The 15,387-nt window shown below is 39.0% G+C and overlaps 1 protein-coding gene across 1 annotated transcript in view; it reads right to left on the bottom strand.

Annotated features, from left to right (window-relative positions):
• Positions 1 to 4,215: 4,215 nt before the first annotated feature.
• The window catches only part of LOC103734541 (complement C5-like), a 26,116-nt gene continuing 14,944 nt past the window's right edge, over positions 4,216 to 15,387 (bottom strand). The window contains exons 4-9 of the mRNA XM_029563682.1: positions 12,095 to 12,302; positions 8,117 to 8,199; positions 7,161 to 7,229; positions 5,910 to 6,107; positions 4,505 to 4,565; positions 4,216 to 4,308 (exon numbers count right to left, since the gene is read on the bottom strand). Coding sequence (XP_029419542.1) covers positions 4,272 to 4,308; positions 4,505 to 4,565; positions 5,910 to 6,107; positions 7,161 to 7,229; positions 8,117 to 8,199; positions 12,095 to 12,302 — 656 coding nt within the window. The 3' untranslated portion in view covers positions 4,216 to 4,271. The remainder of the gene's footprint in view (positions 4,309 to 4,504; positions 4,566 to 5,909; positions 6,108 to 7,160; positions 7,230 to 8,116; positions 8,200 to 12,094; positions 12,303 to 15,387) is intronic.

Here is a 15,387-nt window from a genome sequence, read left to right as displayed (position 1 = left end):
CCTGTCACCACTCCACTAATGCTGGTATTATAGGCATGCATAGTATGCCTGGTATTCTTTTTAACTTGGATGCTGGAGAGTCAAACTTAGGTCATTGTGCTTGGCGAGCAAGTGTTTTTACCCAGAGAGCTATCTCCCAAACCTGCTGTGTAGCTTCCTAATATCTTGTAAACCATTTGTCAATTCTTGCTATTATTTTGCATTCAGAAAGCCCTCAGGTATGACGATAACTTGAAGTGGTTTTCCTATATTTTTTACTGAAGTTTCAAAGTTTCAAGTCTTACATTAAGATCTTTGAGTTGTTTTGTATTGATTCTTGTACAAGGTAAGAGATTCAGGTCTAGTTTCATTCTTCTGCGTGAGCATGTTGCCTCTCCCATACCATTTATTGAAAGAGCTTTTCTCCAACATTTTGGTACTTTTGTCTAGAATCAGGTTTCTGTAGTTTTACGGGTTTACGTCCTGTTTTCCAGTGGTCTACATATGTGGTTTTGTGCGAGTATCATGCTACCTGTGTTCCTATGGCTCTGTAGTAGAACTGGACATCAGGTATTATGAGTTCTCCGAAATGAATCCAAGCTCTAGGCAGCAAGAGAAATTTGTCTCATTCACTGCTGGAGCCCCATTGCTTGGTGCCACACTTTGGAGGCAGGAAGTGCATAATACATATGTAATGTAAGATGATTGTTTTTACATTTGAGGCGAAGAACCAGAAGAGAGGAAAGGGAATGCCCTAGGGTATTATGGGAGGAAAGTGAGATTTTATAGTATAGTACCTCAATTTTAAAGGAGAAAGCTATCAAAGTAAAAGAGGGAAAAAACAGGGAACGGCATGGGGAAGCTGAGGTAGGGAGAACTACAGTTGGAGAATTCTTGTTGGATAATTTGAGCATGAAGTATTGCTGTCTATTCAGGGTCTCAGAGAGAGTGGTGACTAGAGGAAACTTACTTATTGTAGTCAAGTGAAGAGATTGTCTAGGACAGCAGTAAGGGCCTGCTGTTTTCTAGCCAATCAGAATGGTCTTTGATACACATATTTAAATGTTGGGATGACTTTTATAAAGAAACATAAACTGGACTAATGACTTTTAATTAACTCCAGCAAAACTATGTCTTCCTGTGTCTTGTGATCTGGGCACCTGATCTCTTTTCCTTAACAACCTCAATTTTGGTACTCTACCCCAAAAGTTAATGAATGAATGAATGAATGTGGGTATGCTTGGGAATTAACATATCAGAACAATGAAAGCAAGTGCACCCATCTTCCATTGCACACCTGAGATTGGGAAGGACACATGACTATGGGTGAATGGGACATTCTAGAACTAGGGATGAAAAAGTGTTGATAAAATTCCTTCTGGAAGGTTCAAACAATGTCTGGCCCCCTCCTTCCTTGGGTTCCTCTAACAAAGCAAGGTATGATTCCACCAAACTACAGTTTGGAAAACCAGAGAGTTTATTTGGGCTTACTTACAGAGCCGATGGGTGAGGGGTTACCTACAGGAGTGTGGGTGCTCCCCCCACCAAGGCCGCCCTAGAAAGTCTCCATCCAGGCATGGATCATGCATGACTTTCTGAATCATGACTTTCCAACAGCCATATGAAAGAGAGAGAGAGAGAGAGAGAGAGAGAGAGAGAGAGATCCTCCCTATGGCTTCTTCCATTTGTATACCTGTCCTAGTTTGTTCTTCATTGCTGTGACAAAATACTCTGACCAATACCAACTTGGGGAGGAAAGGGTTTACTCAGCTTACATCTCCCAGGTCGCAGTTCATCAGGGAGCCCAACATAGGAACTCAGGGCAGGAACCTGGACGCAGGAGCTGGAGCACAGGCCATGGAGGAACGTTGCTTACTGACTTCTCCCCTGGTCCCTGCTCAGCCTGCTTTCTTATGCAACACAGGCCCACCTGCCCCAGGGTGGGACCACCTATAATGGGCTAGGCCCTCCCACATCACTTATCAAAAAAGATGCCCCTCAGACACGGCCACAGGCCGGTCCAATAGAGGCAATTCCCTAACTGAGACTCCCTCAACCCAGGTGTGTCAAGTTGACACTAAAGCTATCCAGCACAATGCCCTTAGTCCCTCACCCTCATGTAACTAGGGTTGACTGGTTGATTGGGAGGTATGACTGAGTCTCCCTGACCCTCCTTTCTTATGGAGGGTAAATAGTCAACAAGTTTTGGGATGATCCTAAGTCATTGGATGCAATCAGGCTCAGGAAGAAGGCATCTGTCCATAGTTTGACATTCAGAGGACAGTTCTATGCCACAAAAGGCCAGATGGACTGTTATGATAAAGGTGGAGCTAAGCGTGTACTTCCTTAATTGAAGCTGGAGAAACTATTTTGAACAAAATCATGGGTGGGGCTGGACTTGGGATGCAGTTAGGGACTGTCCATCAGCACAGTTCCAGGATATGGAAGTTTCCAAGAGATCTCCTAGTTCAAGCCTACTCTTAAAAACTGAATTTAAGAGTTAGGCTATTTATTTGGGTAATTATAAGGTTGGTATAGTAACACCACACTTAAATGTACTATATGCCAAGGAATCTGTCATATAAAGTATTTACACATTTGTTTCCAATTAGCACCTAGAGAATTTGGGGAAATGTATTAAAATTGAAGTATAAAATTTCTGCTGTAATACAATAGGGAGACAGTGGACAGGGCATTAAAATTACGTGTACTCAATTTACCGTATGATAAGATCAGGTGCTTCTATAGATAGTAAGGACCGGTCTTCCTTGCTAGAGAAGTAGGCAGTGCTACTCATTCTACCAAATGATCACTTGAAACAGCAGCTATTTTGATCCTTACTCATGGATAGGCTAGCATCTTACATATGGTAACTATATGCTTTTGGCATCATTTATGTGTGGAGTAATACCACTACCAAGGAAGCAAAAACATTTTTGAGTATCAAATTGTATCTTAGTTCCATTTTCAGTAGGAAGTTTCCCAAGATAATTCATTGCCTGTTGCCCCCAAAATTTTTATACTAAAGATATTCAACTCATTTGATCATATTTATCTTGGTGGGGTTTGCTCACTGCTCTAAGAAGTATGATTTCAGTCTTGTTTGCAATTCATATTCCTCCTTCTGTGAGGAATAGGCACCAACAAAATGGACAAGGTAGGCAAAAGTACATATAGAAAATTTGGCATAGTCAGAATGACACATGCTTTTAGTCCCAGCACTTGGGAGGCAGAGGCAGGCAGATCTCTGTGTGTTCAAGGCCAGGCTGGTCTACATAGTGATTACCAAGCCAGCAGGGATTACATGGAGACCCTGTCTCAAAAACACCAAAAAAATATTTATTTATGCTAGTGATTGATCCCAGGATTTATAGTGAATAAACACCTGCTCTATGACTGACACCCCACCCCACCAAATCTTGAAAATCTTAATATTTATATATTTCTCCCCAGACAGATTTATTAAGTATTGATGACCAACAAATAAAAACAACTAACAGTTGAAGTTCCAATAAGATACAGATCAAGTGAAAAAAAATCAGTCTAATATAAAAGTTATATTAAAAGAACTGATCTTGATACAAATAATTGCAAAAAAATGAGACCGCAAAAGTTCAGCAGTAATTGCACAATATAGAAAATTGGACAAGGGATATAAATTGCAACTGAGTTGCAAACAACTTAGGAAAAATTCATCAGAGAAAATCTATCAACATGGATAATAATGTTTTATTGATTTAGCGCTCTGATTTGATATTCATATTTATATGCACAGCATCATTTTAAGTGTTCTCGTACTCTGCTGGCACCGTTAACCGTTTGTGATGATTTCATGCAAAGTATTGGACATCTCTTGGGCAGGACTGTAGCACCCAGCAATGTGTGCTGTTGAGTTTTCCAGCTGTCCTCTGGCTGGGTGTTTGCAGTCTTTTAACACACAGTGAGATTGACGTGCCTACCCTCTTCTGTGCTATGAGGCCTTGAAATCTGACAGTAAGGGGTAGGATCGCTGGGCATAGTAATTAAGTGCTGGACATTTAGCTGGCCTGGTGGATTTGTTTTTTAGCCACTTTGTTCTCACTTATGAGACAGGTTGATAAGCCATAGTTATGAAAACGGCCCATATGCAACAAGGCCATTTATTTTAAAATTATAACGGAAGGACTTTGCCATTGTATGAACTAAGTTTGATTTTGCCTTTTAGTCTCCAGCAGAATTGAAAGCACAGAAACTATGTGTAATCTTCACATCTTTATTTTGCAAGAAATGAAATTTAGCATATTCCAGGAGGGTTATGGAAGAAAGTTGAAGTCTCCAAAGCTTCTCAATCTGAAAAGAAGCAAGATAGTACTTGGTGAGTTATTCAAAAAGAAAATCTTTTTCAAAATTTTTGAATTTTCAAAGTTTAAAAAAATGACATTCACTTATCTATTTTTCATTTATTTATTTATTATGTCAGAGTCTCACTATTTAGCCTTGGCTAGCCTGGAACTTACTATATGAACCAGGTTGGCTTCAAACTCACAGAGATCCACCTGCCTCTGCTTCCAAGTGCTGGAACTGAAGGTCTGTATGATCATACCTGGCTAAAATGAAATTTATTTTATAAAATTCCTTTGTTTATTGACAAGACATCAAATCCATATATTATCTAGGATCTCTCAAGCAATTAAATATAGACCGTTCTCATCCTGCACAGTTTTCTTAGTAACTAAAGTTGCCTATGCTATTTATTTTGTTTGTTTATTATTTATCTGGAGAATACACTTACTGAGAACACGACAAGGAAGCAGTGGGCCAGGGAGTAAATGGAGTACTGCTTGCTTGTCTGTGCTTTTAAGATTTATCTTCATATAGATCTGGGGAAAGGACCCACTACCATTTCATGCAAGAGCTCAAGAGCCTCAAAGCCCAGGCCTTGGGACTAAGAGCTGATTTCTTACTATTCTCACATCTAGAGATATATTTACCATTTTGTTCAAGGCTCACAATTTTAGGAAGGAGACAGGAGAGGGATATGTTAGAACACTGAGTTAGATAGAATAGTCTTACTCGAATTTTGCAAGTAAAGTCTCAGAGAGGTTAAGTCTCTTCTCCTAGATTGTAGTGTGTATCAGAATCCAGATCATGGAATTCTTAGAACAGTTATTTTTCTCTGACAAAATCTGCTTATAGTTAATGCACACCCCCACACATACATGCACACACCTAAATGAACATGTACACACAACACACATACACACACACACACACACACACAAAATAGAGACAACCTCATAACACAACCAGATGATGTGAGTTGAAAAAAAATCAGGCAGTGACAAATGTTGCTTATAACAAGGAAAAACTTGAAAGCAGCCTAAACAAATAGCATGGTGTTGGTAAATGGATTGTAGAAGTATATCCATCAAGATAGACAATGTTTAAGACACACAGCTAAGAAAAATAAAGTAAAATCAGGAAGTGTCATTTTGCTTGTTTTCTTAAAGGTGATGTATAAATGAATCCTTAAAGTTTTGAAAACCTATCAAAGAAGGTCTAATAAATTCTGAAAACATATTATGGCCAAAGCTGAAATAAGATTTCAACATTTACTGACTGTAGTGTGACAGAATCGTTGAATTTGATGATTCAAAGGCATGTTGGTGATGTCTAGGCTTAGGTTCTTTGAGGGTCACAGAGGATCAGTACTCATTCAAGTCTACAGAAGGAGTTGGTTTTATGTTTTCACTAGGTCTTAGCTCTGTACCAGTTACAATGCTTAGTACTATACCACTTCTAATTTCCAAGAACAATAACAGACTTTTCTCAAGGGCATTTCCAAATTTTCTACTTTCCAACTTTAAATTTTAACCAATGCATGAAACTGCCTTTCTCAGCAGCATTAAGTTACACAAGATCCAGATAGTGATAGAAAATGTCATTCTTACGGTGTTTCATCACAGTGATGTGTTTATAAGTATTGTTGGCCCGAATCTGGTATGCTATTGTACAACATTCATTGAAAGCTCTGACACAGAGTGGGCCTTTGGTAATCCGGGCAACTCGCTGCTCACAAGTTTCATGGTCATTACGATGGGCTCCATCATAGCAACATTTCTTTAGCACTGGATGTTTGTATTTAGCAGCTGAAATAATAATACACATGCACAGTCATAATACCTCAGGCTTGGGAGAAGTCTCAGGACAAACTTTGTTGCTACCATCAAATGACCCCCTTAGTCACAGTAGGCACTGATAACTGCCCAGGCTTTCCTTGGAGCTACTCTAAGAGCAGAGCAATTGTGACCTTGGTAGGTAAACCATTCCAACTCACACTAAATTGATAAAGGGCTTCCAGCAACTCAACTAAATATCAACTTTTGAAACTGGTCCCTAAGGTTCAGTCCCCATTGAGTAGAATAAGTTAAATATTCAAGAAGCCTTCAAATATTTGAGGATGGCTATCATTACTAAATAGGAATTTCCTTCTAGGAGCTAAATATCCTCCTTTTTATAGACACTTTATAGACCTTCATAGGGACATCATCTTTCTTTGTAAGGGCTCAGCATAATCAGCTTCTTCCTTTTCATGACTATAACACAGAAAGAAGTTAGGACTACAGTAACTCATATGCAGATGGATTATGACTCATTGTAACACTACCGCAATTATATATTATGATAAACATGATTTCTGGCTGAACTCAGATCACAGGCTTAAATCTTTTTACTGTAAGAAGTTCAATGATGAGTAATATAAATGATTCCCATTAGACTCGTTGTGCAAAGGATAATCTGAAATGCTAATAAATGTATAAGATAAAGCAATTGATTTCTAAATATGCCCAAGTGTTAATAAAAATAACAGATATCAGAATAAAATGGAAAACTATTATCCTAATTGGTACATTAAGTTTGTAAAGAAGATATATTTATGAAAAATAAACTAATATTTTAGGGATTTTTTAGATGAAATAATGAAGATTTATTTCTTTAGGTTGAGGATATGGCCCATGAAATATCATATTTATTTGGATTACCTTCTGAGAGAGGTGTAGTAAACCTCCATATACATCATATACATCTTTCTTTTCACTCACTGCATACTAATTAGAAGACATCCCATAATGCTTCATTTTCTCCAGCCTTCGAATGCTATAACCATGCTTTTACAATCACATTAAACTTTTTTAGAGTACCTTCTTCTTCTATCTTGTCTTTCAGACTGCCGGCTGGATTGAGAATTTCTTTTACTTTGTAAGTTTCATCTGTGACAGAGAGAGAGAGTCTTTCTGAGACAGTTTCATGAAAATGTTCTATTTTGCATCTTGTACTCCTGATGTGACACTTAAAAGACATTCGCTCAACACATCTGTATGGAGGGTCTGCTTTGGATTAGGGATTAGGAGCTGTGGCTACATCTGTTACTAGATGTGAAGCTCATCATCTGGCATGGCGTGTAGTTTGATCTGTTTTATCTGAGTTTGGTTTTGAATCCTGCAACCTTCTTGATCCATTGATTATCTAAACATTTAAACTGAACATTTAGTTGGATAATCTTCTTTTCAGCCCTTTGAGCCATATCACTGCAAATATAATTATAAATACTACAGTATCAAATGTAATTAGAATTTTAAAAACAAGAGAAAGTGAATGAGACGTGATCTCTGCCCTTGAAGAGCCTCCAGTGTGGGGAAGAGACAAGATTCATAACTAAGTGTGTGAATTTACAATGTCATACTAAATGCTACTGTTTTATTACTGATAGAGATCTGGTCCCTACAATATCTTCCCTGGTTCCTTGATCAACTTCAGTTGTAATTTACTTATCTTGTTTAGTTCTACTCACCGCATTTCTAATTCTTTTTTTCTAAATTCATAAATCTAGAAATGATCTTAATAAGTCAAGCTCTTTGGGTGACCACATGTCTTCCAGTTCTATCATTAGGAACATGAATTCAACAGGGTAAGCTGGAAGAAGACCCAGCCATTCAAACAGCTACCACTAACTCCCACCTCTCTCCCACTTCCAATCACACCAGCTTGTTGCCTCATCTCCATCTGAGAGTAGTTTGCATTAGTTACATTACTGAAAAGAATTACTGCAAAAACCACTGATTTTTTTATAAGTAAAATTTAAATGGTCAGGGATTACCATGTTCTTTAATTTCAAAGATGGTGGTTCCAGTTGTTGAAGCATCCTCTTTATATTTAGCTTTAATTGTCCACATACCATACCTGTGGAAGCAAAATACTTAAAATTATAGACATTATCAAATAATTTTAGTTTACCAAGAAGAAACCTAATAAATTTGTATTTTGAAGAGATTAGAATTATGTGTGTATGTGTGTGTGTGTGCATCCTAAGTAAAAATTTTATTTTGATGAGATTTTCAATAATAAACAGAAATAGGGGCTAGGGAGTTAAGAGCACTGGCTGTTTTAACAGAATACCTGGGTTCAAAACCTAGCACCCACATAGCGGCTAACAACCATACATAACTCCAGTTCCAGGGGATCTGATGCACTCTCTGTCCTCTGTGGGCCCTGCATGACACATGTACACTTACATACATGCAGGCAATACTCTCATACACATAAAATTAGAATAAAATAAAAAGTAAAATATTTCTAAAAACCAATAAACAGAAATAATTGAGCATTTCCAAGATAGTAGAAATTGCTTAATAGTTTTTCATATTGTGTTCTTTTTCTAAATATTCTCCTACTACAGTCATTAGCTTTGAAGAACTAAAAATTTCAGAATCTACTTACTCCTGTAACTTAATAGCCCTAATATAATGTCAAAACACAATATAGCAAAAATCGGTAATAATGTCTCTGGAACATGTAGATGTAGGTGATGATATTCGTACCTCTGTAAGTGAAATTGTGTTTAGATAAAAGTATGGTTTCTTTAAAGAAGAAAATAAAATGTGTAGCAACCTTCATTCATCCAAGAACTAACTGGGCCTGACACTGCTTAGCTTCCAAGATCAGGTGTGTTCAGAGTAGGTTAACCAGGATCCAGTGGATGGACCCACACCAAAGGGTATTTGGGGGGCACAAATTTAGCCCTATAGGCCTTAATATATATAATGGAGTACATGAAATTGGACGGGGGTTGGTAAGGGGGGTACAGAAAGGGGAAGGGATCTAAATATGATCAAAATATATTGTATGAAAATTACAAAAATTCAAAATAAAAAGAAAAAATACTCATCACTGTGTTGAGATAAAAATGAACAATATACAATAAGATGTGGTGGCATATGCCTTTAATCCCAGTACTTGGGAGGCAGAGGCAGGCAGACCTCTGTGAGATCAAGGCTAACCTGGTCTACATAGCAGAGTTCCAGGCCAGCTGGAGACCCTGTCTCATAAAACTGAAAAAGAAGAAGAGGAAGAGGGGGAGGAGGAAGAGGAGGAGGAGGAGGAAGAGGAGGAGAAAAGAGCTACCGTCTTCAGACAGCTAATAGTCCATGCCAGTTCAGATTTTCTTTCTTTTAGTCACTAGGATGTTTGATTCAGGAAAATCACTTCATCTCATTTGTGAAATGAGAAAAATAAAACCTACCTTGCAGGTTATATGGTCAGTGGATGTTAATATTACGGTTTTGTGGCTATTATCATCATTGGTTCAGTGAGTATTTACCAAGTATTTATAATGTTGAAGTGCTGAGATACAAGGAATAACAAAGACAGGGCCCTGTGCTCAAGGGGTCTACAGTCTAGTGGGCAATAAAAAGGCAAGTAAATAACTAAGACATTGAAATTAGAAGAAAATACACAAGATGTGGAGCTAGAGCATTAAAAGGATATTATGTCCAGGAACGCTGTCTTTGTATAGGCATCATCTCCTCCTATCCTAGTGACTAGACATTATTAGCTTCAAGAGGTGTGAAGTGGAGCACTTTCTAAGCAGAAGGGAGCACAGAGGCAAAGGTGCTAAGGTGGTTGGTGGTGATCATGATAGATTCCAGTAATATATAAAACCTGTCAAGGGGCAGAGGACACACGGTGAAGTTTGAGAAATGCTAATCATAGACTCAATCAGTACTAGCATTTTTAAGAAAGCATATCATTTAAAATAACCCAGATTTATTTCAATCTTCCTATTTCAATGCATTTTTTTTTGTCTTTTTGAGACAGGGTCTCCCTGTAGCCCTAGCTGGCCTGGATTCACTATGGAGACCAGGCTGGCCTCAAACTCACAGAGATCCGCCCGCCTCTGCCTCCCGAGTGCTGAGATTAAAGGTGTGCACCACCACGCCTGGCTTCAATCCATTTTATAAAGAAGAATGTTTGCAGGATGTATTGAGCAAACTTATTCATAGAGGACAAAAGGAAAATGACTATAAGATGATTGTGCTTAAAAGTTATATTGTTGGGGTTGGAGAGATGGCCCAGTGGTTAAGAGCACTGGCTGCTCTTGCAGAGGACCCAGGTTCAATTCCCAGCACTCACATGGCAGCTAACAACCATCTGTAACTCCAGTTCCAGGGGATCTAATGCTCTCTTCTAACCTCTGGCGGCTTTTCTTGACATGGGTGTACTTACATATATGCAGGCAATACACTCATACACATAAAAATAATAAAATATTTTTAAAGTTATATTGTCGCTTTCTACAGCTGCCCTTGTTTATACATCCTGCTTTGTGTTCCTTGACAACAGAGATCATGAATTCTTCATTTTCATATGGAAACTCATACTCCTATTGTGATTTACATATACCAGGAATATGTTCAGTAAATATGCATTACATGTCCTGGTCAGAAGTTCTTAAATCCATGCATGAAGGTCAAGTAGAAGAGAAGGCCTAAAATGCTCACAATGTGCACACACACACACACACACACACACACACACACACACGCATGCACGCACGCATGCATGCGTGCACGCACGCATGCACGTACATGCTCTTTGAGCTCTCACTTCTCATGGTCTATATAGAGAAAACATAAAACCATCTAGGACATCTAGGACAAGGAATGGGAAAACACCCATGGGAGGTTAGCCTCTTCCCCACTTCCTCTCTCTATGATATTGGGAACTGAACTTAAGGCTTTGTACCTTTTGGGCAAAATTCTCTTCCAATAAGCTGTAACCCAAACCCCCACCTGCATTTTAAACACACGGCCTGATTCCTTCAGAGGCAGACATTGATGGTTGTGTTGAAAACAAACAAAACAAAAGCAAAGGAGTATTTTTAAATGCTTGTGGGTCCTTGGACAGGTCTCCTATATTAAACTTCACCTACCCAGGGCTCAGGGACCATTGTGGAAGGGGAGGCAGAAAGATTGTAAAAGCCAGGGCAGGAGGTACATAACCATATCAAAATAGAGTCTTACAGGCTCCTGGGACTTTGTTCATATGAACCCACAGCAATGGTGTCAGCATACACAAGACCCATGCAAACCCAAGCAGACAAAAACCCAGCATAGAACAATCTTAGCCAAAGAGCTATAGGCAGCTGATTACTGCTGGGTGAGGAACAGCTGTTCTTAAAGGAGGGATTCTAGATTGGTTGACTAGATCTCAGTGGATAAACTTGCACTGAGGGACATTTGAGGACACTAAATTGACTTGATCTTAACATCAATGACAGAATGCATGCTATCCAGTGGGGGGGGGCGAAATCTATGGGAGGGCACCAGTGGGGAAGGGGGTATAAAGATGATTAGGATGCTTTGTGTGAAATACACATAAAAAAGTTTGGCTTTTCCAAATTTATATATTTATTTATATACATATTCATGTATATATTTAAATGTGTGAGAAGTTTGGGGAATTTTTTTCTTTATGTATGTATGTATGCATTCCTCTATTTATTTATTATTTGTTTACTTAAACAGGGTTTCATTATGTTGTCTACTCCCTGGATTCCTGCATCTTTCTTCAGCCTTGAGTAACTGGGCCTGCTGACATACTGTTTAACATGCTGGTGTTCTAAATCTTCTAAGATTTAAGCCTAACTTCTGACGGCTCTTTGAAAGCTTGTGCATATCCACATCCGTGCTAGCCATCGTTCCGCAGTAGGTGCTCCACTGGACTGCTTATCTGCTTCACAACTAAGAGTTTGCGGCATGCTTTCAGAGAAAACATTATTAACGAATACTTTACATACTTAGGATTAGAAGGAATCTTGAAGTCATCAAAAGAGACAATTCCAGTATGATTGTTTCCTTGTACTATGTCAACGTCTGATCCTTCTGGGTCCTTTGAAAAAAAAGCAAACACCCTTGTCTTAATGCATTTTCTATGGCTAGAGAGAATATATGAGATTAGGCAAATTTTAAAGCATAGAGATTTATTTTGGCCCAGAGTTCTGGAGGCTGGAAAGTGGAAGATTACTGATGAGGGGAGGGGAGGGGAGTTGTCCTGCTTCAACTTACTGAGGAAAAGTAGAAAGGCAAGCAAGTTCATATGAATGAGTTTATTTTTATGACAGGCTGTTCCAAGAGAACTCTCTCCCACCAGAACAGCTCTGATTCATCTCTAAGTGTAGAGCTCTCAGGACCTAAACTCTTCCCACTGAGCCCCACCTTTCATAGTGACATATTGGAAATCGATTTCAACATGTGAATTTAGGGGGTCACATGCAAACCAAAGTGACCCTCAAAATACAAAATCACATTTACTTTTTAACTAATTGTAATAATATTTGATCTACAAAAGTATTTGCCAACAAACATCCATCTCTACCTATGAGAGATAAGATTTTCAGTTCAGTGTTAATAGAATGCAGATAAGGTTGTTTAAAGCCACTTTCCCCATCCTGTGGCACCTCTCCCAATCTGTCCTCATTATCTAGAAAAGGCTCCACTTTCTTTTGTACAATTAAAAGAAGTGCCACAAACAGTAAAAAAATAGCCCTGAGTTTGTAATACTCTAAATATGTACTTAACCAGCTTTATAAATACCAAATCTCACTCTGAATATGTCTCTTTGGAGTTTCCCAGTGTAAATGTTCTATAAGCTGTATTTCTAGCTAGCCATCTGATAAATATGTGATGGAACATATTGAGCTTGATACAACCCTCAATTTGGCTAAAGAATCTTGAATGTTTTCATAAAGCTTCCCCAGATGTGTCATCTTGTGTTTGGTTTTTAGCAAGTTATTGAGATGAGGTTTTGACTTTCTTTGAACTATGCGTAGAGGTCCAGTTCAGCCTTAAGTTAAAAACAGCACTGCTTGTCATGACAAAATGTATGCCTGGAATTTTTCAGATACTGTTTTCTTGAATTAGAAATCACAGAGCTCACAAACGCCTACTCAGAACAAGAATGACACCCTTAGCTAAGTATCTTCAGGGCTACAAAGCCAGAGTCTGCTGCTGTTCTTTGGGAGCCGTTCACTTAGTTTTCTGTGATGGCTTTTGTTTGTGTGTGTGTCTGTTTGTTTTAGACAGAGTCTCTCACTGACCTGGAACTTAACAAGTAGGCTAGGCTGGCTGGCCGGCCACGGAGCCGGAGGGATCCATCAGTCTCCACTTCCCCAGCTCTAGGATCACAAGTCCACCATGCTTGGCTTTTTCCTTTTTCCTTCATGTGGATTCTAGGGAGTGAACGCATGTCCTCATGCTTGCAAAGCAAGCCCTTTACTACCTCTGCAGCCTTTCATGCTGCTTCTTACATAGGATGGTCTTTTTTAAAAAATATTTTATTTATTATTTTTTATTTTTTATGTGTATGAGGGTATTGCCTGTGTATGAGTCGCTTTTCTGTTGCTGTGATAGAAACACTGACCCAAGGAATTTAGAGAAAGAAGAGTTTATTTGAGCTTATGGTTCTTGGGGAATTACACCATCATGGCAGGGAGGCATGGTGGCCAGAGGTGGCTGGAGCAGGAGCAGCAGAAGCTAAGTTCTCACATCATCACACAGGAAGCAAGCGAGTGACTGGAGATCTGGTAAGGCTTAAGAACTCTCTAAGCCCACCCCCAGTGATGTGCTTCCTCCAGGATAGCCACACCTTCTAAAACCTCCCAAAACAGTGCCATCATCTGGGGACAAAATGTCCAAATATTTGGAGCCTATGGAGGACATTTTCATTCAAACTATCACAGCCTGCATGGATATAAGTGCACCTATGTCGTGCAATGCCCACAGAGGTCAGAAGAAAGTGTCAGATCCCCTGAAACTGGAGCTATGGATGGTCGTTAGCTGCCATGTAGGTGCTGGGAACTGAACCTGGGTCCTTGGCAAGAGCAGCCAGTATGCTTAACCTCTGAGCCATCTCTCCGACCCCCATAGGTGGTCTTCGTTGTTTTAAAAGAACCTATGCCAGCTCCTTTGATTAGGACTCAGTTCCAAGTTTGCTTCATCCATTCCGTTCCAGAGAAGGGTTATATTACACCACCCATACTTTCACTCTTATGTCTTCTTCTCTTTGAGCTCTGTTTCAATTATATCAGTACAGAATTTGTCTGGTAAATATTCTAGTATGGTTTTTTTTTTCTAGTGTGAACTCTTATATATGAATTCTGAGTTTGTCTGAGTAGCAACAAATGTGCCACAAGTGAGCAGCTATGAGAAATTAAGGTGTTTATTTTCCTACAAGTGTCTTGAGTATGTTATACCATGGGAGTCTAGTACAAACTTACAATTTGGTTAGATCTTGGAAGTTTATTTTACATACTCTCCTAAATGTGTCCCATGTGATAAGTGGTTAATAACTGCTAACTTCATGCTTTAACAAAATTTCCCACATGTGTTAGTGTGTCGACTATTAAACTCTAAGCCTCACAAAAGTAAGCATTGTGGCTTATCACTCCGGAACATACCTCAACATAATTAAAGCTATATGCAACAAACCCACAGCCAACACCATTCTAAATGGAGAAAAACTAGAAGCATTTCCACTAAAATCAGGAACCAGGGGCTGGAGAGATGGCTCAGAGGTTAAGAGCATTGGTTGTTCTTTTGGAAGACCCAGGTTCGAATCCCAGCACTCACATATTAACAAATAAAATTTCCTTCCATTTTGAGAATTCTTTTCCTTGGGATACTAAACAATGCTTATTCCCTTTTAAGGTTCAAGTGTCAAACCAATGTTTAATTAAAGTTTTATTGGGGAACCAATGAATTTACTGAGCTTGCTTACAAGATAACTGAGGGGTTGCTGAGGTGTATGTATGACCTGAGAGTACGCACACTGGGAAGTCTTTACTCAGCATGGGTCAAGCATTCTTGCCCTAGCTTTCCCCATATTGTATACTTTAGCCCTCCCCAAATCTAGGAGACCATGTTTGATTAGGGCCAAATTACATACAGTTGGTTGGGAAGAGTAGCTGGACACTCTGGTGAGGGTCCAAGAATTGTACTTTAACAATAAATCACTAAGGATATACTTAAATGGTTGGGTTTAAGAGCCCTTCAAATTGAAGAGATGTAATTCTTATGATCCTTACAGATTATA

This window comes from Nannospalax galili, unplaced genomic scaffold (genome assembly GCF_000622305.1).
Source record: "Nannospalax galili isolate Female #2095 unplaced genomic scaffold, S.galili_v1.0 scaffold34, whole genome shotgun sequence".
Lineage (NCBI taxonomy): Eukaryota > Metazoa > Chordata > Mammalia > Rodentia > Spalacidae > Nannospalax > Nannospalax galili.
The sequence above is the reverse complement of the archived record's forward strand: the minus strand, read 5'-3'. Positions and strand labels throughout refer to the sequence as shown.